At 50.6% G+C, this 25,279-nt stretch overlaps 1 protein-coding gene across 1 annotated transcript in view; it reads right to left on the reverse strand.

The window, feature by feature from the left end:
- The window catches only part of GON4L (gon-4 like), a 42,321-nt gene that overhangs the window by 10,218 nt on the left and 6,824 nt on the right, over positions 1-25,279 (reverse strand). Inside the window, exons 5-23 of the mRNA XM_083590930.1 lie at positions 24,159-24,233; positions 23,959-24,009; positions 22,928-22,978; positions 22,138-22,233; positions 20,832-20,951; positions 19,503-19,676; positions 18,144-18,336; positions 17,281-17,382; positions 16,790-16,830; positions 16,075-16,178; positions 13,720-13,915; positions 12,802-12,888; positions 10,807-10,978; positions 9,287-9,431; positions 8,879-9,029; positions 7,972-8,088; positions 4,052-5,707; positions 1,364-1,637; positions 83-264 (exon numbers count right to left, since the gene is read on the reverse strand). Coding sequence (XP_083447056.1) covers positions 83-264; positions 1,364-1,637; positions 4,052-5,707; positions 7,972-8,088; positions 8,879-9,029; positions 9,287-9,431; positions 10,807-10,978; positions 12,802-12,888; positions 13,720-13,915; positions 16,075-16,178; positions 16,790-16,830; positions 17,281-17,382; positions 18,144-18,336; positions 19,503-19,676; positions 20,832-20,951; positions 22,138-22,233; positions 22,928-22,978; positions 23,959-24,009; positions 24,159-24,233 — 3,987 coding nt within the window. The remainder of the gene's footprint in view (positions 1-82; positions 265-1,363; positions 1,638-4,051; positions 5,708-7,971; positions 8,089-8,878; positions 9,030-9,286; positions 9,432-10,806; positions 10,979-12,801; positions 12,889-13,719; positions 13,916-16,074; positions 16,179-16,789; positions 16,831-17,280; positions 17,383-18,143; positions 18,337-19,502; positions 19,677-20,831; positions 20,952-22,137; positions 22,234-22,927; positions 22,979-23,958; positions 24,010-24,158; positions 24,234-25,279) is intronic.

The following is a 25,279-nucleotide window of genomic DNA, read 5'->3' on the forward strand; positions in this document are numbered from 1 at the left end:
TGAACATCTGGAACTCTCTCCCGATTTAAGGTCGCTTGCAACTCTACATCCCGACTTAGTTGGTGAGGAGGCCCCTCCTTACCCTGCTCAGGTAAGCCTGGGCAAAGGCCAAGTCCTTCTGCTCCCGCAAGGGGTCCCTCTCCAGAATGTCTTCATCGTAGAGGAGCAGCAGCTTGGAGGTGTCTTTGCTGGCACGAGCCCGGCCTCTCTTCGCTCGCGCTCGGTGGGAGCCGCGGCTTTTGCCCGGTGCTTTGGTGCTCTCTCCTGGAAAAAACACAGAAAGCGATCCGACCGCAGTAAGTGGAAGAGGCTGCGTATCCCACTTTTCCAGGGTTGCCAGAGCTGCCTTCTGTGTGGCAGATCTCGCATCAAGCACACCGGGGGGTGGGAGGAGAGACCAGGTGACCCTCCAGGCTACAGCCCCCTCCCATGGCAGGAAGAAGCAGAACAGAAAGGAGCAAATACATCTTAATGCGCAAAGTGAACGAACGGGAGCAAAATCTGGGTCATACTGTCTTGTGAGATTTTGATTTTAATATTGTGCTTTAATGCTGTAACCTGCTCTGAGACCTTAGGATGCAAGGCAGAATAATGATACTGATTATAACAACAACTATTACAGTGGTACCTCGGGTTACATACGCTTCAGGTTACAGACTCCGCTAACCCAGAAATAGTGCTTCAGGTTAAGAACTTTGCTTCAGGATGAGAACAGAAATCGTGCTCCAGCGGTGCGGCAGCAGCAGGAGGCCCCATTAGCTAAAGTGGTGCTTCAGGTTAAGAACAGTTTCAGGTTAAGAACGGACCTCCAGAACGAATTAAGTACTTAACCTGAGGTACCACTGTATTATTATTATTATTTATTTTTTATATTATTATTATTATTATTATTATTATTATTATTATTATTATTATTAGAATCCCTCAGTCCTGATTCCCTCTAAGAGATCCAGGCCAAGGGGGATTTATTTATGACTCTTTCTTTCTTTCTTTCTTTCTTTCTTTCTTTCTTTCTTTCTCTCTCTCTCTCTCTCTCTCTCTCTCTCTCTCTCTCTCTCTCTCACACACACACACACACACACACACACTTTTCAACTTGTATTGGGACAGGGCCATAGCTCAATTGTAGAGTATCTGCTTTGCATGCAGAACATTCCCAGAATCGGTCCCCAATGGCATCTCCAGGTAGGGCTGGGAGAGACTCTCTGCCTGAAACCCTGGAGAGCCACTGCCAGTCAGTGTAGACAACACTGAGCTAGATGGACCAATGGTTTGCCTTGGCAGAAGCCAACCTGCTCTGTTCCTACGTGTCCCAAGGAGACGGGGCCAAGTCCTCTCCCCAATTCTGCCACCTGCGACTCACCTGGGGTGTCCCTGCTGGGCTCCACCTCCGGGGCAGCGCAAGTGAGGGCGAGAGACTCTGCCGGCCCGTCTCTGGGGTCTGCGACCTCATCGGCCATTTCGTCCTCTTTCTGCAAGCTTTCCGAGTTCTCCCCTTCCCCTTCTCCTTCCTCTTCCTCTTCTTCCTCCTCCTCCTCCGGCTCAGAGTTCTCCTCCTGCGAATTCTCCTCCTCGGATTCGCCCTCCTGGCTCAGGCGCCTCTCAGAGGCCAGCCACGTCAACTTCTCCATCGTCTCCTGTAGCGCACAAGGACCAAAGCATCTTGTCAGCTCTCATAATTCCCGCCTCATCTGCCCCACCCTGTGGAAGAAGCAGCATGCTCCTGTTGTAAACAAAAAATTGCCCTTTTCCCTTATCGGGTATCCAAGAGCCCATATAGAGTCCTTACATAGGTTCCCTATTGGTAGGAGAGAATAACAGAGGCCAACCAGAGAATATTGAGAAGCAAAGCAGCTAGTAAGCTTGATCTTTATTGATCTGTTGCAACAGGGTGCTCCCCCTACCCGCAGGAGAGAGGAGGAACCTAGAAAAATGGCGTGCAAGGCCTTATAAAGACTTTTGAAATTCCCATCCTGTAGATCAAGACCACCCCCAGAAACATCATACATACATCACAGAAGGGGTGTAACCTAAGACCACCCCTCAGATACATCACACCTACATCACAGAAAAGGCGGTCTAAAACAGAAATTTGAATGTTGTTTTTCTCCTGTCCTTGTTTATCTCCTGTCTGGCAGGTTACTTGATTGGATTTCCTGGGTAGCCTGGCCAGTCTTTTGCAATGATAAATACTTAGTTCCTGGGCCAGGTCACAGGCTCACACCCTATTCAAACACAGACATGCCCTTAAGACAGGATTTGTGAAGGAAAAGACAATGGGGAGACTTTTCCATTTTCCTTTGACCTTGCAGAGGAAACATTTGGACAGTTTGGGAATCAAAATGGTTCCAGGTCGGTCTTCCTGTGCTGATCTATGTATGTGCTTGGTTGGTTCACTTATGAACATTACCATATGTCTAAGACCATAAAATTCCTATCACAGTCCATTCTAGCTATGAAGCTGGAACTCAGCTGGGGCAGGCAGTGACTCCTAGCGAAGAAGAAGCTTGCTAGGCGGCTAGAGGCGTCTCCTTACTGCCCACCAGGTTCAGCCTGCTCTTAGCCAGCCCCTACCTCCTTACTTACAGCCAATTTAGGGGGAGGCACTGGCGGTCAGCCTCCTCCCCTTAGCGCTGCCCTTGTAGAATTCAGCTGGGAGGAAGGGAACAAAACTAGTATCAGTCAGCTCCGCCTGTCGCTGGCGCCACCTACTGTTGGGCTCCCCGCCGTCCACCCCACCAGCCCCAACTGGCACCAGCCACCACTAGAGGATACCTCCACCCATCCATTGGTCCTGCTCTGTCTCCGATTGTCTCTGGCGCCACCTACTGTTGGGCTCCCTTCCTTCTGCCCTGCCACCCCAATGTGTGAGACTCACCACTCAAAACCCATGCAAGAATAGGATGGCACACGTACCTTCATTTTATTTTCTATCATTTCCTAATTGCTTCCCACAGAACACCCCAAATCCATTTGACAATAAAACAACACATATAGAGAGAAATAATTTCAAATTACACATTCACTGTCCTTTCTGCTTTTGCATGTGCCCCACCCACCAATGACCTGCGGCCCTCAAAAGGCTGCCCAGAAGAGAATGCGGCCCTCGAGCTGAAAAGGGTTCCCTACCCCTGTTCTAATGGTTTGGGGAAAGAGAAAGGAAGGGAAAGGAACAGCGAAATGTATATCCCACAACCATAAGAACTAGAAGGTTGGTACATTCATGTGTACCTCTGCTTATTTCACACAAATACTAGAAAAATGAAAATCTAGACTCTAGATACACTGAAATCCACATCACACAGCAGATTCTATGCTTCTCCATAGGTGGAATAGGGCATCCCAGCAGAGGCTATACCCCGTCCACTCGCTCTCGCAGGAAGCTCCATGGAAAGGAAAGCAAGCCTGGGGCCATTTCCTCTTCTCTTGGGCCCTGGTGCTGAGGAGATTTCACCCCTCCCATATCCAAGAATCTGCTGATGTTCTCTGCTGATTCTCCAGAGAGGAGGGGCGGTTTTCTGCTCACTACTTATTCCGCTCCAGCCTCACATCAAAGTGTTGGGGAGAGAGAGACTGAGTGTTAGAGAGAGATTGTGTGTATAGATAAAGTTGCTGCTAAGAGCAGCTGCAGACACTCAGTGCAGTTCAGCATTTTCGTTTAGACCTCATTTACCTCTGTATATAGTTGTGTATTATAGTTGTAGTTAGAATAAAGAAGATATTCTACAGAGCTGCTCTCCGAGTCGTTTATGCTCTGCTATACTCTGCTGTGTCAACGACTGTCTTCTTGTGGAAGTGAATCCGGTGCTCATAACTCTTAAGCTGTGAGTCCATAGCACTTTGACCTGCTCCTGTGCAGAAGGTGGTCTCTGGAAGTGCTACCCAGCTCGCCTAGCCCAGTCGGGGCTGAAGAGGATGAGTCCAGTTGGTGACACTGGCTCAAGGGTGGTGCTGACAGGTGCTGCCACAGAAAACATGTCTCTCCCCACCCCCTTTCCCCACAGTCGTTTTTGTTTTGTAACCCCCCCCCCCCCGTACAAAACAGCTCTACCTGCAGCTCTGGTACGGAGAGGACCGACTCCTCCGAGGCGGACGACATTTCCTCATCTTCCTCATCTTGAGTGAAATCATCGAAGTCCTCTTCTTCCTCCTCCTCCGGACCCTCTTTCTCGCCTGCCGACGCCTCCTGCCTGGCAGGAATCCCCCCAACGGCACGGCCGCCTGCAGTGGGCAGATCCTTCTCCAAAGCTGCGCCAGAATCAGACCCTCCGGCAGCAGAGCTGCAGGCTTTCTCGGGAGAATTGCTGCTGCTGTTTTCCGCCGCGCCAGCTGCACTCTGCAGGCCGTCGCCTTGGCCTCTCTCCTCGTTCTGGCTGGAGCCCGGCTTGCCGTGAGCTTCCTTCTGCTCAGCGGCGCCCTCTGGTGTCGGCTCCACATCCAGCTCCTGCCCCAGTTCCAACACCAGCTCCTCTCTGACCGGGCTGCCGGCGGAGCTCAGCTCCTCCGGAAAAGGGGAAGCCACTGGAGGGAGGTCTCTGGGTTTCTCTGTTTCAACCTTCACGGTCTCCCCCATCTCGGGCAAAGAAAAGGGCCCTGGGGTCCCCAGATCAGCAGACTTCCCTTCGCTCGGTTCCCCGAACCCTTCGACGGGAGTCTCTCCTTGGACCCCAAGGTCAGGATCGGACGACCACCGGCCACTGTCTTCACCGGCGGAGAGCATCGGCGACGGCTCTCGCGGCTCCGGGGATGCGATTCCGCCGGCAGGCGGGCTCACGAACATGGAATCCTTGGCGGACGTGGGGACAGGGGAGCCGGTGGCATTTGACGTCACCACCAGCGACGGTGCCGGAGGGGTTGATAGCGGCTGGTTCAGGGGGCACGGGAAAGGGTTGGGGTTGACCAGCAAGGTGGTGATGGGGATGGGCTGAGCAGCGCTGCCTGCAGCGCTCGAGGCCAACGGGTGCAGGACGTTGCAGCCGTTGGCGATGCCAACCACTTTCACGGCACCGGCCGGGACGGTGAAGATGACCGGAGCTGGGTGCAAGAGGGGAGAGGGCTTGAACAGGGGGGCGGCTTTGGGGCTCTTCTTCTTCTGGTAGCCCCTGGGGGTGCTAGGCTTTCGGACCTTCGTCGCAGGCAGCGCCGGCGGGATCATCTTGGTCTGGAAGGCAACCGGCAGGGAGGAGACCAAGTTCTGGGGCAGAGCAGCAGCCAAGCAGGCCCTGGAGCCGGACTGGGGCGGAGCGGAGAGCACCCCCTGGAGGTCAAAGCTGGCACTGCTCCCTGTGGCCGGCAGAAGGCTCAAGTGCTGAATCCCCCCTGGCAAGGGCTGCACCAGCGGAGCAGGCTGAATCAGGCGGGGGACGCGCCCTGGAGGCTTGCTGGGAGGGGCTTCAGGCTGAGGCTGCCGGGCGGCCATCTTCAGGTAGTGGTTGGTGCCGGCGGGGAGCAGGCAAGCGCCTGGCCGGACAGGGAGGGGCTTGGCAGCGGGCTGTCTCTGCCGCCTCCAGGCCTTCCAGCAGATGCGGCTGGTGAGGGGCCTCAGGATCAGCTGCAAACCCTCGGGCATGCGCAGGGGGTATTTCTCATCCCTCGCAGTCTCCGCAGGATCCCTCCCCGCTTTACCCAGGTCATGATCAGAGCCAGGAAAGCTGGACACAGCTCCAGTGCTTTGCTCCAGAGCCTCCTGGATGAATGGCAAGCTGGCCTGGAGGAAGAAACAACATGAAAGGGGCAGGGAAGGGGAAAGAGCCAAAACAAAATTACCGTATTTTTTGCTCTATAGGACACACCGGACCACAGGAGGGGGAGAACAGGAAAATAAAGTTCTCCCCCTCTCTGCTCAGCACCCCTTCAGCGAAGCGGCAGGAGAAACGGAGCCCCTTCCATTTCTCCTCCCACTTCGCTGAAGGGGCGCTGCGCAGAGAGGGAAAACTGTGCAGCGCCTCTCCAGTGAAGCGAAGCCTAGAGAGCAAGAGGGATCAGTGCGCACCGACCCCTCTTGCTCTCCAGGCGGCTATCCGCAAGCCTTCGGAGCGCAGCGGGAACTTCTGCGGGAAGCGCAGCGGGAACTTGTGCTCCGAAGGCTTGCAGATAGCTGCCTGAAGCCCCCAGAGCGCAGTGGGAGTTCGCGCTGCGCTCCGGGGGCTTCAGGCGGCTTCAGCGAAAGCAACGCGAAGCCTCCAGAGCGCGGGGGGAGCGCTCCCTCTGCGCTTTGGAGGCTTCGCGTTGCTATCGCTGAAGCCAAGGAGCCTGCATTCGCTCCATAGGACGCACACACATTTCCCCATCATTTTTGGAGGGGGAAAAGTGTGTCCTATAGAGCGAAAAATACGGTATGCCTAAAGCAGAGAGATTAGCGAGGTGATGGAGGAGGGCTTTTCTGAACCTCAAGAGCAGGTGAGGGATTGCAAGCTGCCTTACACCAAGTCAGACCACTGGGCCCACGTAGTTCAGCTCTATTACTGTGGTCTTCACCACTTCTTGTGGCAATGAGTTCCAAGGGGTGAATTATGCATCGTGGGGCCCCAGGTCTCATCCTGAGCCCAGCCTATTAGTATATACAGGGAAGTATATGTCTACACTGATTAGCAGTGGCTCTCCAGGACTTTTGGCATGGACACGTTTCCCAGCCTTATGTGGAGACGCTGGGGATTGAATCTCAGACTGTCTGCAAGATGGTCAGGGGTCTGGAAACCAGGCCTTAGGAGGAACGGTTGAGGGAGCTGGGTGTGTTTAGCTTGGGAAAGATGAGACTGAGAGGAGATAGGATAGCCTTCTTCAAATATCTTAAAGGGCTGCCCCATGGAAGAGTGAGCAAGCTTGTTTACTCCTGCTCTGGAGGGTAGGACTCCAACCAATGGCTTCAAGTTACAAGAAAGGAGATTCCAACGTAACAGCAGAAATAACTTTCTAACGGCAAGAGCTGTGAAACAGACTGCCTTGGAAGGTGGTGGAATCTCCTTCCTTGGGGATTTTTAAGCAGAGTTTGGATGGCCATCTGTCTTGTATTATCTAGCTGAGATTCCTGCATTGGACTAGATGACACTCGGGTCCCTTTCAACTCTACAGTTCTGTGATTCTATATATGCAATGCATGTGCTTGGCCACTGAGCTACGGTCCTTCCCCTGGAAATAAAGTAAGCTTCCAGTCCTCGTGGTGCTGCATAAAAGGCTGGATTGAACAGGAACATAAGGAAAATAACTTACACCAAATCAAACCATTGCTCCATTTGGCGTGGAACTGTCCTTACATGGACCGGCAGTGAATATGGAGGGTCTGGGCTAAGAAAGGGGTCAGGACCGAAAGTTACGTTGTTCAATCCCTTCAGAAGCCGCCTTATACTGTGTCTTGTTCAGTACTGTCTTCACCATCGCTCAGGGATGGGGAAGCTGTTTCCTTCCAAATGCTAGGGGACTTCAACTCCCATCCGTCCCAGCCAGTGTGGCCAATACAATGGTACCTCGGGTTAAGTACTTAATTCGTTCCAGAGGTCCGTACCTAACCTGAAACTGTTCTTAACCTGAAGCACCACTTTAGCTAATGGGGTCTCCTGCTGCTGCTGCGCTGCCGGAGCACGATTTCTGTTCTCATCCTGAAGCAAAGTTCTTAACCTGAAGCACTATTTCTGGGTTAGCGGAGTCTGTAACCTGAAGCACATGTAACCTGAAGCGTATGTAACCCGAGGTACCACTGTAGTCAGGGATGATGGGAGGCAGAGCCCAGCAACCTCTAGAGGGCCACAGCTTCCCCATCTTTGGTCGACACTGATTGTCTTTCCCAGCCCATACTCAGAGAGGGGCTGAACCTAGGACTTAGAATAATAGAATCTTAAGAGTTGGAAGGAACCCAATGGTCATCTAGTCCAACCCCCTGCAATGCAGGAATCTCAGCAAAAGCATCCAAAACACCTAAGGACTTGCTGATGCTCTGCCACTGAGCTTCGTCCCCGACCTCAAAGGAGGAAATACCTTCAGCCAGAAGGGCAAACGATGCTCCTCTTGCTCCACGGGGGGTTTCCATTCCCCAGGCTGGATCTCGTCACAAAGCTTTGGCAGGCTAGGCAATTGCTTCGTCGTCTTATAGTGCTGAGAATCGAAGAGAGAGAGAAACAAGTCAAGTTCTGGACTCCCTGCACCAGTATGGCTCTCTCCTGGGGTGAAGAACCTGTTAGGCCCTCCAGATGGTGCTGGACTCCAGCTCCCATCAGCCCCGGCCAGCATGGCCAAAGGGTCAGGGACAATGGAAGTCCAGCAACACTTGGAGGGCTGCAGGCTCCCCACCCCTGTCTTACGCCAATCATATTCCAACCTATCAGGGATCACATATTCAATGCACCTACAGAGCTGTGAAGCAAGGATGGGGAGTCCGTGGCCATCCAGATGTTGCTGGACTCCATCAGTCCTAGTCAACAGTCAGAGATGATGGGAGTTGTAGTCCAGCAACATCTGGAGGGCCGCAGCCTTTACTTCCACTGGGGCAGGGTGCAAAGGAAAGGAAGGAGTTCAGCTCTAACAATAATTATTCATTCATTCCCTGCCCATCTGGCTGGGTTTCCCCGGCCACTCTGGGCGGCTTCCAACAAAATATTAAAATACAATAATGTATTTTCCCAAACTACACCTGGTTTAGGGCTACAATTCCCATCATCCCTGACCACTGGTCCTGCTAGCTAGGGGTGATGGGGGTTGTAGTCCAAAAACAGCTGTAGAGACCCAAGTTTGGGAAAACCCTGGGCTAGCCTTCCTTCCCTGCCCCCCTGGCTCCAGCTACGCCTACTCCTTGATAGCCCAAGTAAGGTTGGGGCCGAGCACACATACCCATACCCCAACCCTTTCAGCTTAAGCTGAGAGAGTAACCACCTGGCGCCCCACTCACTTTGAGGATGTTGTCGGGGACCCGGTTCATATTGAGGTTCTTGATCCGCACTGTCAGCTGGCGGGCTGTCTTGGTCATTAGGAGGTACCTGCTGATCAGAGGTTTGGGGAACTCCGTCCCTTCGAAATGCTTCAGTCCCAAGGCTAACAAACTGGCGGAGATGGGGGAGAGAAGACAGAGGGGAAAGCCAGTCAGGCCGTGTGTTGAACCCCCCGACTCTAGATGGGGGTTGCAGCTCCCATCACCCCTGATCATTGGCCATGCTGGCTGGGAGTTTCGGGAGTCCCAAGAACATACGAAGACCACGCTGGTGGCAGAGCCTGGAATAAAGGCGGATCTTCCTATTCCTAGGAGGTCTTCCCTCCCTCCAAGCTGCCAAGGGTTGCATACACGGATCTAAGCACCTACTTGTCTTCCCCTTTCGTGAAGATAATCTTGTCCCGGGGCAACTTGGCCTTTAAGGAGCAGGTGGGCAGCAACTCTGGGTACATGAAGACCCTCCGTGTGGCCAAAATCCACGCAACCTGCTTCGGCAGGCAAACAAAGTCGCTCACTGTAGGAAGAACCGTCAGGAAGGAAGGAGCAAGAGGGGAGAGGAGAGGAGAGGCAGCAATCAGAAGGATGAGCTGAAGATACACAGCGCCACTTGCTGAAGTCAAGCCCCACCCAAGGGACCATCTGCAAGGCAGTGTTAGAAACTCAAATATAAAAGCCAGGTGCTGAATGTCTCCTTAAACCAAGGTTACAGATGCCAAAAGAGAATGTCTGGTTGCCACCTTCAGACAAGATGGCTCTATGAAGGAATGGGTTTCTGTGCAGTCAGTTTAAAACTGACTCAAACTCCACCCCCCCTTTTTCTTCTTTCTCCAAGAGAGCACTCTAAAATGCATCAGCTTGAGCTGTTGAGCAAATGCATAACAAGAACACAGCTGTATAAACAAACTCTCTCCTTTATCAGTCACAGCAAGGGATGACCTTGGCTGTTCCAGTAGAAGTAGGGATGACATGTCTAGGGCTTATCTCACATCCTGACGCACAGACCTAGTCCGGGAACAGTGCCAGAGTGTGTTCTTGGAGTTGGTGACCTCTTGCCCCAAGATAAGAGTAGGAACAGGAATACCCTTTTATGGTCAGAAGTACAGGAAGGAATACCCTTTTATGGTTAAGAATACCGGAGCAGGAACACATGTGATGTCAACCTGCGTGTATAGGCTGACGTGGTTGGATTCCTGGGGAAGGAGGGAGAGGGTGCTGGAGGATATATATACTGCATGAAATTTCTCATTTGTTTGGACTTGCTGTGGACACACCACACAGGTGCCTTTCTGCTGTTCCAGAGAGCAGAAATAAAGAACTCTTTCTCTGAACCAACCCTCGGTGTCATTTGACTTCCTTCCTCCTGTCCGGGAGCAACGCAGACCCAATCAGTGAACTCCAATAAGGCTACATCTAAAGTCTTATTTTTCAAATGATGCACTGAATGTGATTGAAAACCAGTTAAACATCTGTTTGAAACAGGCAATTTTAAAAAAAATCAAAATGCAATTCAAATAAAGTTAATCTAAAAAGGATTAAAACACCTATCAGCTTTTATATGTCTGGATTGCCTAAACAAACGTGTTTCTTAGCAGGCACCAGAAATAGTGAAGGCGCATGCCTTTATGTCAATCGGCAGGGAGTTCCAAAGTATGAACCTGTGAGACCAGGGTTCAAATCCCCACTCAGTCATGAAGCTCGCTGGGGGACCTTGGGCCGAGCGCCATCTCTCGGCCTAACCCACCTCACAGGGTTGTTGTGAGGGTAAAACGATATGAAGGAGGAGAACCAGACACACCACCATGAGCTCCTTAGAGGAAAGGCGAGACCTAAATGCCTCAAACAGACAATTAAAAGTTGACTCCAGAGGCACAAGGGACCCTGTTACACACCGTTCTTCTTAACCGCTTTGCGGGGGCTCCATTCGATCTTAACGTGCAAGTCGAAGTCCTTGATGAGCTGCAAGGCATCCTTCAAATTGCACGGCTGAAATGTGGTCTGGAATTTGGGCCCCAAGGGCTGGCGGAGGATGGCGGAGCTCTGAGCGAAAGTATCCAGCTCGGTCTATGGAACGAAAAGAGAAGAGGGAAGAAACGGCTGGCAACCGGGGGTGAAGGGGCACAATGGCTTCTCAGCCCAGGGCCAGACCAAGACATTTTGCCGCCTGAGGCAAACCAGAAAATGACGCCCCCTGCCTGCCATGCCTTACTCCTACAGAGGGTTTTATGCCCCGTAGAGGACCTTAAGATCCACAAATGACAACACCTTGGAGGTCCCAAGTCGCAAGGTGGTTAGATTGGTCTCAACTAGGGCCAGGGCCTTTTCAGTACTGGCCCCAACTTGGTGGAACGCTCTGTCACAAGAGACTAGGGCCCTGAGGGACTTGACATCTTTCCGCAGGGCCTGCAAGACAGAGCTGTTCCGCCTGGCCTTTGGTTTGGACTCGGTCTGACCCTTATGTTTCCCTCCCCTTATGGTTTTGATCTATGGGCTACTATTAAAATGAAGCTGCATTTTAAACTGTATTTTAACCCATATTTTAAATTGGTTTTTTTTCGTTTTCCCCCCATTATGTTTTTATTGTAATTTTACTGGTGTTAGCCGCCCTGAGCCCGGCTCTGGCTGGAGAGGGCAGGGTATAAATAAAAAATTATTATTATTATTATTATTATTATTATTATTATTATTTGCCTTCACTGAGGCTGCTTCCAAGCTGCAGGGCTGGACAGGGCGCAGGGCCAGCTCTAGACATTTTGCTGCCTGAGACGAAGGACAAGGAGGTGCCCTCCTCTCACGAAGCCTAGACAGAAGCCAGCTAGACTGGTAGATGAATGTTACTTCAATACAGGTGAAAGGACTGCATCTTTCACCACACTCAAGGGGCTAGTGTAGGGCACCCATAGCTGTTCGTGTTAGGATATTTCCATTCCACCTTAAAAAGGGGACAGGCTGTTGTGAGACACAGCTTACGTATTTCCTGCTCACAGGAAGTTTCTGTTTTGTCTATTGCTTTCGTTTCTCTCTCTGTGCCTGAGACATCGAAGCAGGCAGTCATGTTTTCTCTTTGTTCTGACCAACGCTGAATAAAGTTATAATTAATGCTCTCCTTAGTGCATCTTTCGCTGAACGAACTCTGCTGATAGAGCGTGCACAAGGCTTGGAATGTGGAAAACTATTTCTGAGGCTTTGTGTCGCTAATTGATTGATACTGCGTTTCTACGGGAGGTCGATGGACGTCCAGAGACAGCGTGGGGCATGATGGCCTTTGTCTCCCTGGCAGTATCCCAACAGTTTGCTCCCCCCCCCCAGCACAACTCAGCTTCTGCTGCCTGACTGCTTCAGTGTAAGGCCAGCTCTCTCTCACTCTAAACCTTATTAGCGCTTGCATGGTGGAGATACCGGGGAATCAAAGCTGAGACGAACGAAATGGGGTAGGGAAAACCTTTGCGGCTGCAGTTGCCCCACAAGCCCAAAACATTTCAAAATACCATCTCACTCCGACTGCTTTTTATTATATCTGAGCTGCATGCTGCAAAGTACTTTAGATTCATCCAAAGCCCAATGGGATACTAGACCACCAGTTAGCCTTCAGGTTTAAAAGAAACAAAACAAAACCCTAAGTTGCTAGCCCGTATGGCCAACTCTGGTGGTGGATGGGGGAGGGCAGCAGTCTGGGAGAGGGCATTCTCTGCGGAAGCCCCTAAGCTGTGGAAACCCAGCCCCACTGAAGTGCGAAAGGCACCTCTGATTTAGTAACACTCTGGCTATTCTGCAACACAAGCCCCAAGCCCAACCAGAACAACACACAGATGAGAGAAGGCATGGCCTCAGTCCTATGTGCGGCAGCAGAAAGGTCTGCCGGGGTGAAGCTGAGCCAAACTCCTTACCAGAAAGAGCCGTGTGGTGCTGGCCTCCGAGCTCAGGCTGGGGTTGCAGCTGCTGAGAAGGTAGGCCTGGGTCAAGAGCTGCACATGCTGCGAGCAAAGGGAAAAGAATCAGAGCTGAAGAGTTGGAAGGGGCCCCAAGAATCCAACCCAGTGCAATGCAGGAATCCGAGTTGCTGCCCACCAGAAATGGGTGCTATAGCCACAGGTCAGGAGGCCAGCGACCTTTGCAGACACACACACCCCATCTGGATTTTGGGGCAAGCACTGCAGACACCCCACCCCACCCTGTTCCCCAGGGTCAGCTTCCCACAATAGAAGTAGCGCATGCAGACACAAGCTCCGCTTTTCCAAAGGATCCGGGTAAAGGTCAGACCCAGTGGAAGTAATCTGAGCCTTGGAAAGCACACTGAGCTGAAGGAGGAAGTGTGAAAGGCTGCCGCTCCTTCGCACTTCCGCCTTCAGCTCTATGACCCTTTTGGAAAGGATGGAACCTCCTCACCATCTCATGACCAAGGGGACAGTGGGGGACGGGAGGTGGACTTTCCCTCCCCAACCCTTTTTCCTCATGGGCCATGACTTTTTAGACCAGTGCTTCCCAAAACATGGGTCTCCGGCTGCTTTTGGACTACAATTCCCATCATCCCTGAATGTTGGTCCTGCTAGCTAGGGATGATGGGAGTCAAAGTCCAAAAACAGCTGGAGACCCAAGTTTGGGAAACACTGGGGTTTTTTTAGACTGCGAGGTCAAGGGCTGCGGCAGAACAGGAACTGATTTTAGCAAGCCACTCCAAGGACGGGATATGAATGTAAAATAAATAAGAGAGAGGGAAATCAGCACAAAAGCAGAAAGCAAACAGGAGAAAGCAGAGAAAGCCCTTCCTCGTCTGGCGTGGTGCTGTTTTTCCTTCCAAACAATACCTGTTGCATCTGCTGCTGCAGCCTCTTCTTCTGCCCGGCGTCCAGCACCAGGGTTTGGACCGGCTTCTCGCGGAGCTTCAGCCTCTCTGCTTCCTGGGGCAGCTTGGCAGCCGACTTCTTCATGCGCAGCTGCTCCAGCTGCTCCTTGACCGTCCGGTGCTGCTCGTTCAGCAAGTTGGCCAGGGGCTCCTCAAACCTGCACAGGGTCAAAGGACGGCTTGCGTTGGGAAAGCTGCAGGTGCTCTGAAGGCCCAGGTAAGTATTCTACCAATCTCAGCTTCGGTCACCGAGTTGCGGTGGCTCAGCATCCACTGTCAGAGGCAATCATGCTTCTGAACATGGGTTGCTGGAAACCGCAGGAGAGGAGAATCCTGTTTGTGGACTTGGCTGGACTAGGCCGTTCATACCCAAATCAGGGTCATGTTTGCTCACAAAAATCAGAAGAACCTGGCTGCTAGCTCAGGCCACTGACCCACCTAGTCCAGCATCCTGCTTCTCACACTGGCCAATCAGATTCCTCCAAGGAGCCCAGAGGCATGGCATGAATGCAAGAACCCTCCCTCACTCTTACTCATAAGAACATCAGAGGAACCCTGTTGGATCAGCGCAAAAAGCAGTGGCATGCACTGAACTTTTTTCTGTAGGAGAACATTTAGGGCCAGAGGCGCCAGCTGAGAGCTATTGGGGGGGGGGAGGTTGTGCACATGAGCATCGCACCTCCCTGAGCTGGGCAGAAGTTTCCTGGGTTTGGGAAAGAGACGCCAGGGGAACATTTAGGGGGCTAGCCTAGTCCCCCTAGTCCACTGACCACACACCACTTGGGAAAAGGCCCATCTAGTCCAGCACTCCATTCACACAGTGGCCAAAGAAATGCCCACAAGCACAAAGCAAGCCCATCACTCTCTCCACTTTTGAGTCCCAGCAACTGGTGTTCAGAGGTGTACAGCCTCCGAGGCAGAACACAGCCACTGTGGCTAGTAGGCACTGCTAGTTTTATCCTCTGTATGGTCCCTTTTTAACGCCATCCAAGTTGGTGGCTGCTGCTGCCTCGGGAGGGAGGGGGGCTCCATAGCTATTCACAGTGTTAAGAAGTCCTTCCTTTCATCTGCCCTGAATTGTCCAGCACTCAGGTTCCCCAGACGGTCCCAGGTTCCCGGAAGAACCAGGCAAGAGCCATCAAAGTTTGCTTTTAAGGGACGCAGCACAGGCCCAGGGGAAGAAGACAAAGGGGGGCCTGGCACAGTGCCGTTGTGCAGTAGGTCACTCTCATCTTCTCCACGTTGCAGATGAAAGGTGGAGGGGGGTGAGGCTGAGAGAGAGATGCTTGCCAAAGGCAACATGAAACAGGGACCTGCAAGCCACCATGTGCCTCTCACATGCCCTATGAGCCACACAGGAGCAAGAGGCAGCTTAGGAAGTTCAAAGGACAGGCCCATGAGGAGATGCACCAAGTCAGTCCACACTGACTGACAGAGGCTCTAGCATGGGGAGATGGCCTTTCCCCAAATCAGGATAATGTCTGATGCAGGAGAAGCAAGGAGCCTCCCTCCCTCCTTCCTTCCTTCCTTCCTTCCTTCCTTCCTTCCTTCCTTCCTTTCTTTTTCTTCCACACACACGTTCCAGCTCTGGTTTTCAGACTGTAGCTGGGCAGAGCTGGTCTTGCCGCCCCCTTCCAGTACTGCTCAACCTAGAAGGGATGGCGGAGGCCCAGCGGTTCCTTTGCCTCCCTTCCCAAACAGAGTCAGCCTTCCTTTGAGCCAACCTGCCCCATAGACAAAGAGGCTTGCCCACAGCCACCTTGGTGGAGATGAACACCAGGCCCCATTTGCAAGCTGAAGGGGGAGAAGTGGGCAGCTCCAGCAGCTCCTTCCCACTCCTCTCCCTGGGCTGAGAAGCAACCAAGAAGGTGAACTGCGTGGCAGAATCCTGACCAGCCCTCCACCGCCTTCCCGCAAACCACTACACATAGCCAACCACTTCTCCTGTTCCTGAAAAGTTCATGCAAGTCAATTATCGGTCAACTGATTTTTATCCCACACTTCCTCCCTGTTTTTCAGGATATGTCCAGCTAAGTCAGGGATGGAGAACCTCAGGCCTGGGATGCTGAAAGTGGCTCTGTCTGGTCCTCAGAAATCTTCCCAGCCCCCTGGTCCATCTTCCTACTGTCAACACTGACTGGCAGCAGCTCTCCAGCGCTTCAGGAAGGGGGCCTCCCCAGTCCTACCTGGAGATGCCTGGGAGTGAACCTGGGACCTTCTGCGTGCAAAGTGAAGGCTCTCTCCGTGAGCTATGGCCTTCCCCCCAACAGAGGGGGAACAAAATGGCTTGGGGCAGGGCGAGAACGGCCCATCCTACCTGAGCACCTGCGGAGTGTTAAAATTTGGCCGGGCCTCCGCAGCACTGTCCTCGTCCTCTGGCCCTTCATCCTCTACGTTGGAGAAGCCCATCTCATCCTGAAACTGAAGCAGAAACACACAGCCCAAGTCAGTGGCACAGCCAGGGGCAGAAAGGGCTTGGATAAATCAACCAGGACTCAGGATAAACAGCCTCAGCTGGCACAGAAGGGCACCCACCGCCAGAGCGCCACTGAAAATTCAGCCCATCTTCCTTGGATTTAAGAGGTAATCGACTTGCGCAGCAATTACATTTTGTGGAGTCGCGCATAAATTGCATATAATCAAAACCACCCCAGAAACATCCGCGCACAACCATCCCTACCTTTCCAAAGCCTGTGCTCCAAGCAGGCCTTGCCCTCAATGCAAGGTGGAGAGCTTTTAAGCTTTCTGCTTTGCTTACTGGGCTTTGGGAGGTTCTCACACACCTTCCCAGAGCCCAGTAAGCAGAGGAGGAGCGCTTAAAAGTTCTTTCCTCAGCAAGGAAAGCACAGAAACAGATTTTGAACTCTCTGCCTTGCAGGTGTTTTAATTTGTGCAGCCACAGGGCGCATAAAACTGCCATCGAGCGAATTAAGTTGTGAGTCGGCTGTACTTCCTCTTTTTTTTTAATTTTTGCATGAGCAAGTTTCTCGAAGGGCTAGGAATTTATATACAAGGGCAGCTGAGAGCCTTACCGTCTCAAACAGCTCCTCCATCAGCTCATTAACTTCTTTCTCTGCAAGATACAAAACAAGAGGGATTCAGCCTCCGAATCAGCACCATGCCCTACTATTTCTTAAACGCCTTAACACAATTAGCAAAGTGCAGGAAGCCACCACCTCGTTACGAAGAAATTGGTTGGCTTTTCAAATACGGCATGCCTCAAGCTTCTGGAGAAAAGGTGCACCAACCACCACCACCACCTGGGTCTCCAGTATGATGGACTCAACACAGGAATGCTGCCTTATACTGAGTGAGACCATCTAGCTCTGTATTGACTCTACGGAGATGGACAGTGGCTCTCCAGGATTTCAGACGGGCTTCTCTTCCCAGCCCTATCTGGACATTCTGGGGACTGAACCTGGAACCTTCTGCGTGCAAAGCAGATGCTCTATGGCCCCTTCCCCAACAAATTCGAACACAGGCAGCGATGAAACAGCCAGACCAAAGTAGGCAGAGAACGTACTCGTGATCCTCACGGCACGGTCGTTCCTGAAGTCCTCCGTGTCTGGCTCGTCAAGATCCTCCAGGAAGTTGTACTCTGGGTCGTCGTCGTCGTCAGCCTCATCTGGAAGAGAAAATGCTTCTTAGCCAAGAGGAGGAGGAGCCTTTGCTTCCAGGAAACAGAACGACCATGACTGCATTGCAAGGGGATGGAGGAGATGACCCTTGGGGTCCCTTCCAACCCTACGATTCTGTGAAATACCAAATTTTTGCATCTATAAGATGCCCCCATGTATAAAAGGTAAAGGTAAAGGGACCCCTGACCATTAGGTCCAGTCGGGGCCAACTCTGGGGTTGCGGCGCTCATCTTGCTTTATTGGCCAAGGGAGCCGGTGTACAGCTTCCGGGTCATGTGGCCAGCATGACTAAGCCGCTTCTGGCGAACCAGAGCAGCACACAGAAATGCCGTTTACCTTCCCGCCAGAGCGGTACCTATTTATCTACTTGCACTCTGACGTGCTTTCGAACTGCTAGGTTGGCAGGAGCAGGGACCGAGCAACGGGAGCTCACCCCGTCGCGGGGATTCGAACCGTCGACCTTCTGATTGGCAAGTCCTAGGCTTTGTGGTTTAACCCACAGCGCCACCCGCATCCCTTGCCCCCATGTATAAGACACCCACTATTTCTGAGGACTCAGATTTAAGAAAATGGGAGGGGGAGATGTATCTGTGTATAAGACGCCCCCTATTCTTTGACATTATTTTTAAGGGGGAAAACCTAGTCTTATACACGGAAAAATACGGTATTTTCAAGATACTGCTCCTCCCACAAAAACACAGGTCAAATCTAGTGACACACCCCCACACCCCAAGTAAATGGAACATGCCTTCATTTCCTACATCGTCATTCATGAGGCCACCCAGCCACCTCTTCCACTCCTCGTCGTCTGCCGTGTTGGGGTCGTACATGTCCGGGGTGATGTCTGGGGCACGGAGCTCAGCTTCCAACTGGCCGAGGGGCACGTCCTTCAGGGGCCTCTTCGACCGGGTGCGCAAGGCGATCAAGCTGTCCTCCAGAGGCTGGAGAGGAAATGGAAGAAAGGAGGAAGGGCTCTGAGCGGCTCTGGCAGATTCTCCAGCATCATGGGGCAGAGAAGAGCCTTTACGGTGAAGAGGCCGGAATCTCAGGTGACAGGAGGGGGAAAGACTCAGGTTCAAATCCTCCACACAGCCATGCAAGGCCACTAAGGCCCGTCATGGTCTCAGCATAAACCTACCTTGCGGGGCTGTTATGAGAACTAAAGGAGCATCTTGAACTCCTTAGAGGGAAACAGAAGATAAATTCAATAGAATAAATAGGAAGGCTGACTGGGTAGGAAGAGGAACTATTAGGACGGCACATCATTGGTCCACATTCAACAATCAATATATTGCACAAACACACTGCACCTTCCTCCAAGGAATAAGGGAAGGCATATATGGAGGTTCCGCCCTATTCCATTATTTATTTAGATAGATAGATTAAAGAAAAGACAGTATGCAAACATAAACATCAAATATCAAGCTTTTTTTAACATAAAAATTAAAAGAAAATACCAATTGGCCCGAATATAAGCCACGCTTCCCCCCCCACCAAATTCCGACTGAAAAGTGAAAAGTGAGGCTTAAATTTGCAATCTTACAAAAATTGACTCTTATGATATTGCTGTAGGATTTTCGTCTACATTTGCCATTTGCGGGTGTGAGCACCTGCGGAATTTTAAGGGAGCGGCTTATATTCAGACACTGTCATTTTTTCTTTTCCTCCCTTGAATTTTAAAGGTGCGGCTTATTTGCGGGTGCGGCTTATATTTGGGCCAATATGGTAGATTTATTTAAAAAAATGAAAAAAGAAATTGGGGAAAACTTCTGATTCTCAGAATCGGAGGTTCTACCCTATTCCATCTTCACAATGCCCCTGCGAGGTAGGCTAAGCCAAGAGACATCACCACCCAGTTGAGCTTCACAGCTGATCAGGGCATCTGAACTCTGGTGCTTTCCTAGCCTGAAACTTACCCTGCTGTTCCAATCCAGTCCACAAAGACCCCAAACGAATGAATATAAGAAACACAAATGGATGGGGTGGGGTGGACTTTGACTAGATCAACTCGCTCTTACTCTTACTCTCCCCGCAAGAACCAACGCAAGCAAGGTCTTGCAGAAAGGAAGCAAACCCTTTGGAGGAACCAGAGAGCCCCTGAGATTACCTGGAAGGCGTCCATACACACTGGGCTGGAGGCCAGCTCCTCATCCACCGCGTGGAGCTTCTCCATGAAGGTGCTGTCCTTGCTCTGCTTGGGTTTGGGGGGCGGCGGGGGGCCCATCGGGACGACTTCAGCACTGATGTGCCGCTGAAGTGGGGCAGCGGAGGCTTTCTCCGCCTGGTTAGAGAGAGCAAAGGAAGAGGGCCATGTTTAATCCCATTCGATTTCTACAGTTTTCATGCCATCCCTCCCCTCTGGTGGGGCATTAAGGAAAGACAAAACAAAGCCCTAAGAGAAAACAGCCTGGCTGCAACACTGGGCTGATGGCACTTGTCATTGTCAAATGAGCCTCACCATCGCTCAGAGATGGGATATACAAGGGTACCGGGGGTCCCCCAGGTACCCTAGACCCAAGGCTTTTTTCAGCTGGAAAATGAGGGCACCATTGTCATCATAAGGGAACAAGGGAGGAATTCATGAGGAGTTCCGGCACCCCTTTTTCTAGAAAAATAGCACTGCTAAGATGTAAATGAATACATTTCCGAGCACAATTCAAAGTGTTGGTGCTGACCTTTAAAGCCCTAAACGGCCTTGGTCCAGTATACCTGAAGGAGCATCTCCACCCCCATCGTTCTGCCCGGACACTGAGGCCCAGTGCCGAGGGCCTTCTGGCAGTTCCCTCACTGCGAGAAGCCAAGTTACAGGGAACCAGGCAGAGGGCCTTCTCGGTAGTGGCACCCGCCCTGTGGAACGCCCTCCCACCAGATGTCAAAGAGGAAAAACAACTACCAGACTTTTAGAAGACATCTGAAGGCAGCCCTGTTTAGGGAAGCTTTTAATGTTTAATAGACGATTGTATTTTAATATTGGAAGCTGCCCAGAGTGGCTGGGGAAACCCAGCCAGATGGGCGGGGTATAAATAATAAATTATTATTATTATTATTATTATTATTATTATTATTATTATTATTATTATACCTTGCACCTGGCTCAGTAGTAGATGGGCAGCCAGTGCAGATGCTTTGACAATGGTGCCACGTGTAGCTGGCAATCTGGCCACTGCATCTTGCACCTGCTGGAGCTTCTGAACCAAGCCCAAGGGCAGTCCCACGAGCAGCACATTGCAGTAATCCAGCCTCAGAGTTTATCAGCACATGGACTACAGTTACAATATATGACTGTTGTAAACCAATGAACAGCAAGACCTATATATTTTTATAACATAAATAAGGTAGCTAAAGTCCTGGCTTCCAACAAATGGGATGCTTGCAGATAATTGACTAGCCCCAATGGCAGCCTAGGAGAGAGAGAGAGAGATAGCGCCCTTCTTACTTCTGCTGGCATTGCTGCCTCCTCGTCAGTCTCTATCAAATCGGAGGACCGCCTTGAACGAGACCGTTTGGCTCCCCGTGGCGATGACGATGTGCTTTCCACATCACTCTCCATCAAGCTCTGTGCAAAAGTGGGGAGCATAAAGTAAACAAGAAGGCAGTGATCAAGTATCTTCTCTGTAGTTCACCTTTAGCACTGGGAAATCACACCAAAGACTGAACAGACGCCAAAGGTGACAGATGAGGTTTGTATTGTTCCCCTCCAAGGCGGCTTGAGTCATCAGACAAAGCTCCACTCCTCAGCCTCTGGACATATCACTAACAAGGACTGGCAGCAGTGCTTTCTTGGGGGTGGCTCCCACTCTGCACATTTAAAAAAAAAACAAAAAACCTAGGGCAGGGGTAGGGAATTATTTTCAATAGGGGAGAGAGATCCAGAAGCAGCCAATCCTCTGTGGGTCACTGACAATTGAGCAAATATTCACACGCCGATCCTCTGGTGTCATAAGACTAGGAGAAGGGTCTAGACTTCTCTCTGACATACCAGCATCCTGATTACAGGAATGTTCTATTGCGTGGGGTTGGGCTGGAGCATTCCATCATGCGAGTGTCCCCTTGCAATTCGGGTTTGTACAGTCATACCTAGGGCCCAAAGTTTCCTGGGAAGAGGGACTGATTGTTAAACCACTCTGGGAACTGTGGGTCTGTGAGGGGAATAGGGGAGTCTCCTAACGACTCTCGGCATCCTCAACAAGATGCAGCTCCCAAAATTCTTTGCGGGAAGCCATGGCCGTTTAAAGTGTTATCTATCATAGTGCTTTTGCTTTAGAATGGGCCACAAAAGTGTATGAGTGACATGAAGAGCTCTTGAAGCTGAGCAACACTGGCCCAGCCAACCAGCTGAAAGCCTAGCAGTGTAAACAGACTGTAATAGCCAACAGCACTGCAGCCCAATTTGCCAATACACAGATACAGCAAGTCCACAACTAACGTGGAGGTTACATTCTAGGGATCACGCCGAAAACCAAAACTGAGTGTGGTCAAAATGCATTGGGTTCAGTGGCGGGTGGGTCTGCCAGTTATTTTTCCTGGAAACCTGCCCCCTTTAAATTTTTATTTTGCCACACGCATAAAGCTGAATGCACACAAGTTAAATGTGCATACATTGTGGACTATACACATACACACATATATAAATATACCTATATATGGTTGTGTTTTTATAGTGTATGGGAAGCCGCCCAGAGTGGCTGTGGGAACCCAGTCAGATGGCAGGGGGATATTATTATTATTATTATTATTCATACCTCCTCCGCTGTCTCATCCTCCTCTTCCTCCTCCGGCTGGTATTCTTCATCAGAGGAATCATCTTCCTCGAGGGGAATGTCCACAAACTGAGGGGGCTGCAAAAGGGAGACTGAAGTTATACAAAGAGGAGAGGGGAGGAAACAAGACCCACAAAGGGAAGTTTTAGGGAACAAATTAGGGGTGCTGGCAGATTTTCAAAAATGAAAAGCTAGGAAGCATGAGCACAGAGCAGGCTCATGGTTAGTGATAAGGAAGGATGAAAACGGACCCTTATACCTTTGGGTGTGTTCACACAATAGTCTTACAAGAACACATCAATAGCGCTGTGACTCTGTTTCTCCCTCACAGTTAGCTATGCTCAAAACTATGCAGCCATCAGAGCACGCATGGCCTCAAACCTGGAAACCAGGAAGCTCCAGCAAAATCCTAAGAACTTTTTTAAAACAAACAAACAAAGGGAGATTCTAGTCCTCATGACTTGTAGGAGAGAGGAGTTAAGAAATAAAAGAACAGTCCTAGAGGCCATTCTACCTGTTCATCAAGGGCTGCGTCCTGCTAAGCCCTACTTAAGAGTAAATCCATTGCACTCAACAGTATGATTAAGTCCATTGATTTCAATGTGTGCACTCTAAGCAGGACTTAGCTGGCTAGAGCCCCAACTCCCAATCCTCCCCCCCAAACAATGAGTAACAAATCTGCCGGTAAGGTCTGTAAAAAAATAAAACACGAAACTGAAGCATGAAAACAAAATGCCACCAAGTTATTTAATTAGCAGCGCCCACAGAGTACCTTGATTTCATTCGCCTTTTTGATTGGAGAAATATTCCACGTTGGAATAACCTGAGGAAACAAGACCATTTAATAGCGTCTCTGTCATAAGAAACCAATGGAAGAAAGTGTATGACTTTATATACTCATTGCCCCACTTCCCATTTCATCCATCTAACTTGCACTCCTCTCTGGAGGCTCCACTTTAATCAAATGCATTAGAATAAAGGTTTGAGGAACGAGGGGGAAGAATATTAAGATACGCAGTTACAATATCCTCCCTATAATCAATAGCCTCTCTTAGGGCCAGTCGAGATTAAGGGGGTCAACAACTAGAAACCCCCCCGCAACTCAAGTCAGTTGCAGAAATGGGACTTCATGGCAAGGTAATATGGGGGTGGGGAAGGGAAGCATCCCAACGGCATGGAAAGTTGCTGGCGAAGGGACAAGAATCCCTCAGTTCTCTTCCAACTATCATGAGTCTTGTATGGAAGTCAGGGATGGGATAATCTGCAAGTTCCTCACCCTCTCTCTTAACACTCGAACTCCGACGAAGCTGAATGTTGGAAGATTTAGGAGAGATAAAATAAAGGGCTTCTTCACACTGCATTTACTGTATTTTTCGCTCTATAAGACTCACTTTTTCCCTCCTAAAAAGTAAGGGGAAATGTGTGTGCGTCTTATGGAGCGAATGCAGGCTGCACAGCTATCCCAGAAGCCAGAACAGCAAGAGGGATTGCTGCTTTCACTGCGTAGCGATCCCTCTTGCTGTTCTGGCTTCTGGGATTCAGAATATTTTTTTTTCTTGTTTTCCTCCTCCAAAAACTAGGTGTGTCTTATGGTCTGGTGCGTCTTATAGCGCGAAAAATACAGTAGTTAAACTACGAGACTCACTCCCAGCGGAGGCAGGGATGGCCACCAATGAGGAAGGCTTTAAAAGAGAACTTGGCAAAGTTAAGGAGGATAAGGGCATCTATTAATTGCTACGAGCCACAATGTACAAGCTCTGCTTCCACGGTCAGAGGCAGCAGTGCTTCCGAATAACAACTCACCACTCCTTTCTCCACCACCTCCTTCAGCTTGGAGCGAGTCATTTTTGGCTCCTAAAGGGAGGAAGAGAGAGAAAGAACATTTCCTTTGTTCCATTAGAAATTGTACAAAATTTGACCAGGCTTTTTCCTTCTAGTGCACAATTCCCTTCTTGGCCACGGAAAGGCAGACCCCCAGCTTCCCTACTGAAGGAGGAACTTACGAACATGGGGATGTCCTCCGTCTCACTGATGGCTGCTTTCATCATGGCGACGACATGCTCATTCGTTATCACTTCCTGGAGTGGGAAAGACAATAAAAAAGTTTTCCGGTTTGCTCCACCCACGGCGTAGTCTTATCGACGGAATAACCTGGGCTGAGTCAAACATGGCAATAAAGCAATGGGTCCCCAATGCATTGGTAACAGAAGTAATGTCCACAAAGCCCCTCCAAGCAGCTCATGTTCCAGTACTAATGCTGGAGGCGACTGTGGCGATCACACAGGGTCCCCGGACGTTTGACGGTCTATTGACCCCTGTGCCACCACTGTGATTGCTTCCCCGCTGCCACCAACCCGTTTCTCTCGGGTACACATGGAGTCCAGACAGTTGTTAACATTAAATCAAATAAACAAGTTTATTTTATAAGCATTGACAAGTTTATGGTTTCAGATAATTTTTCTTGTCAGTTTCTTAATCTTAGTTTCTTTACCGGCCTATACCTTCCTAATACAGTGGTACCTTGGGTTACATACGCTTCAGGTTACATACACTTCAGGTTACAGACTCCACTAACCCAGAAATAGTGCTTGAGGTTAAGAACTTTGCTTCAGGATGAGAACAGCGGCAGCAGGAGGCCCCATTAGCTAAAGTGATGCTTCAGGTTAAGAACAGTTTCAGGTTAACAACAGACCTCCGGAACAAATTAAGTACTTAACCCGAGGTACCACTGCAACTTCTAACTGATTATCCCAACTGTCTATCTGACTCCTCTTCAACAGATTCTCTCACTCTCTCACATCAAACTATCCCAACTCACAAACTTATCCTCCCTCTCTCTTCTCTAACACCCGACTGACCCTTAACAACTCTAATTCTAACTCTAACTCCTCCCCTTGGGTTCCCACTTGCCAATCACTTCACACTCATTTAACCCTTTCCTTATGACCCAGCATGATGTCACCTAGGAGGGCAAAAGCCACAGCAACCACAGGCGATTTCCGAGGGAGAAAGGGAAACCACCTCGTGCAAGGCCCTGCCTCATTTTCAAGGCTGTGATCAGCAAGATCAGTGGCGCCATCACAAGGTGTCTGTTTGCATCTCCATCCACACCATCGCCACCTTC

Source organism: Podarcis filfolensis (genome assembly GCF_964270895.1).
Source record: "Podarcis filfolensis genome assembly, chromosome: 16".
NCBI lineage: Eukaryota > Metazoa > Chordata > Lepidosauria > Squamata > Lacertidae > Podarcis > Podarcis filfolensis.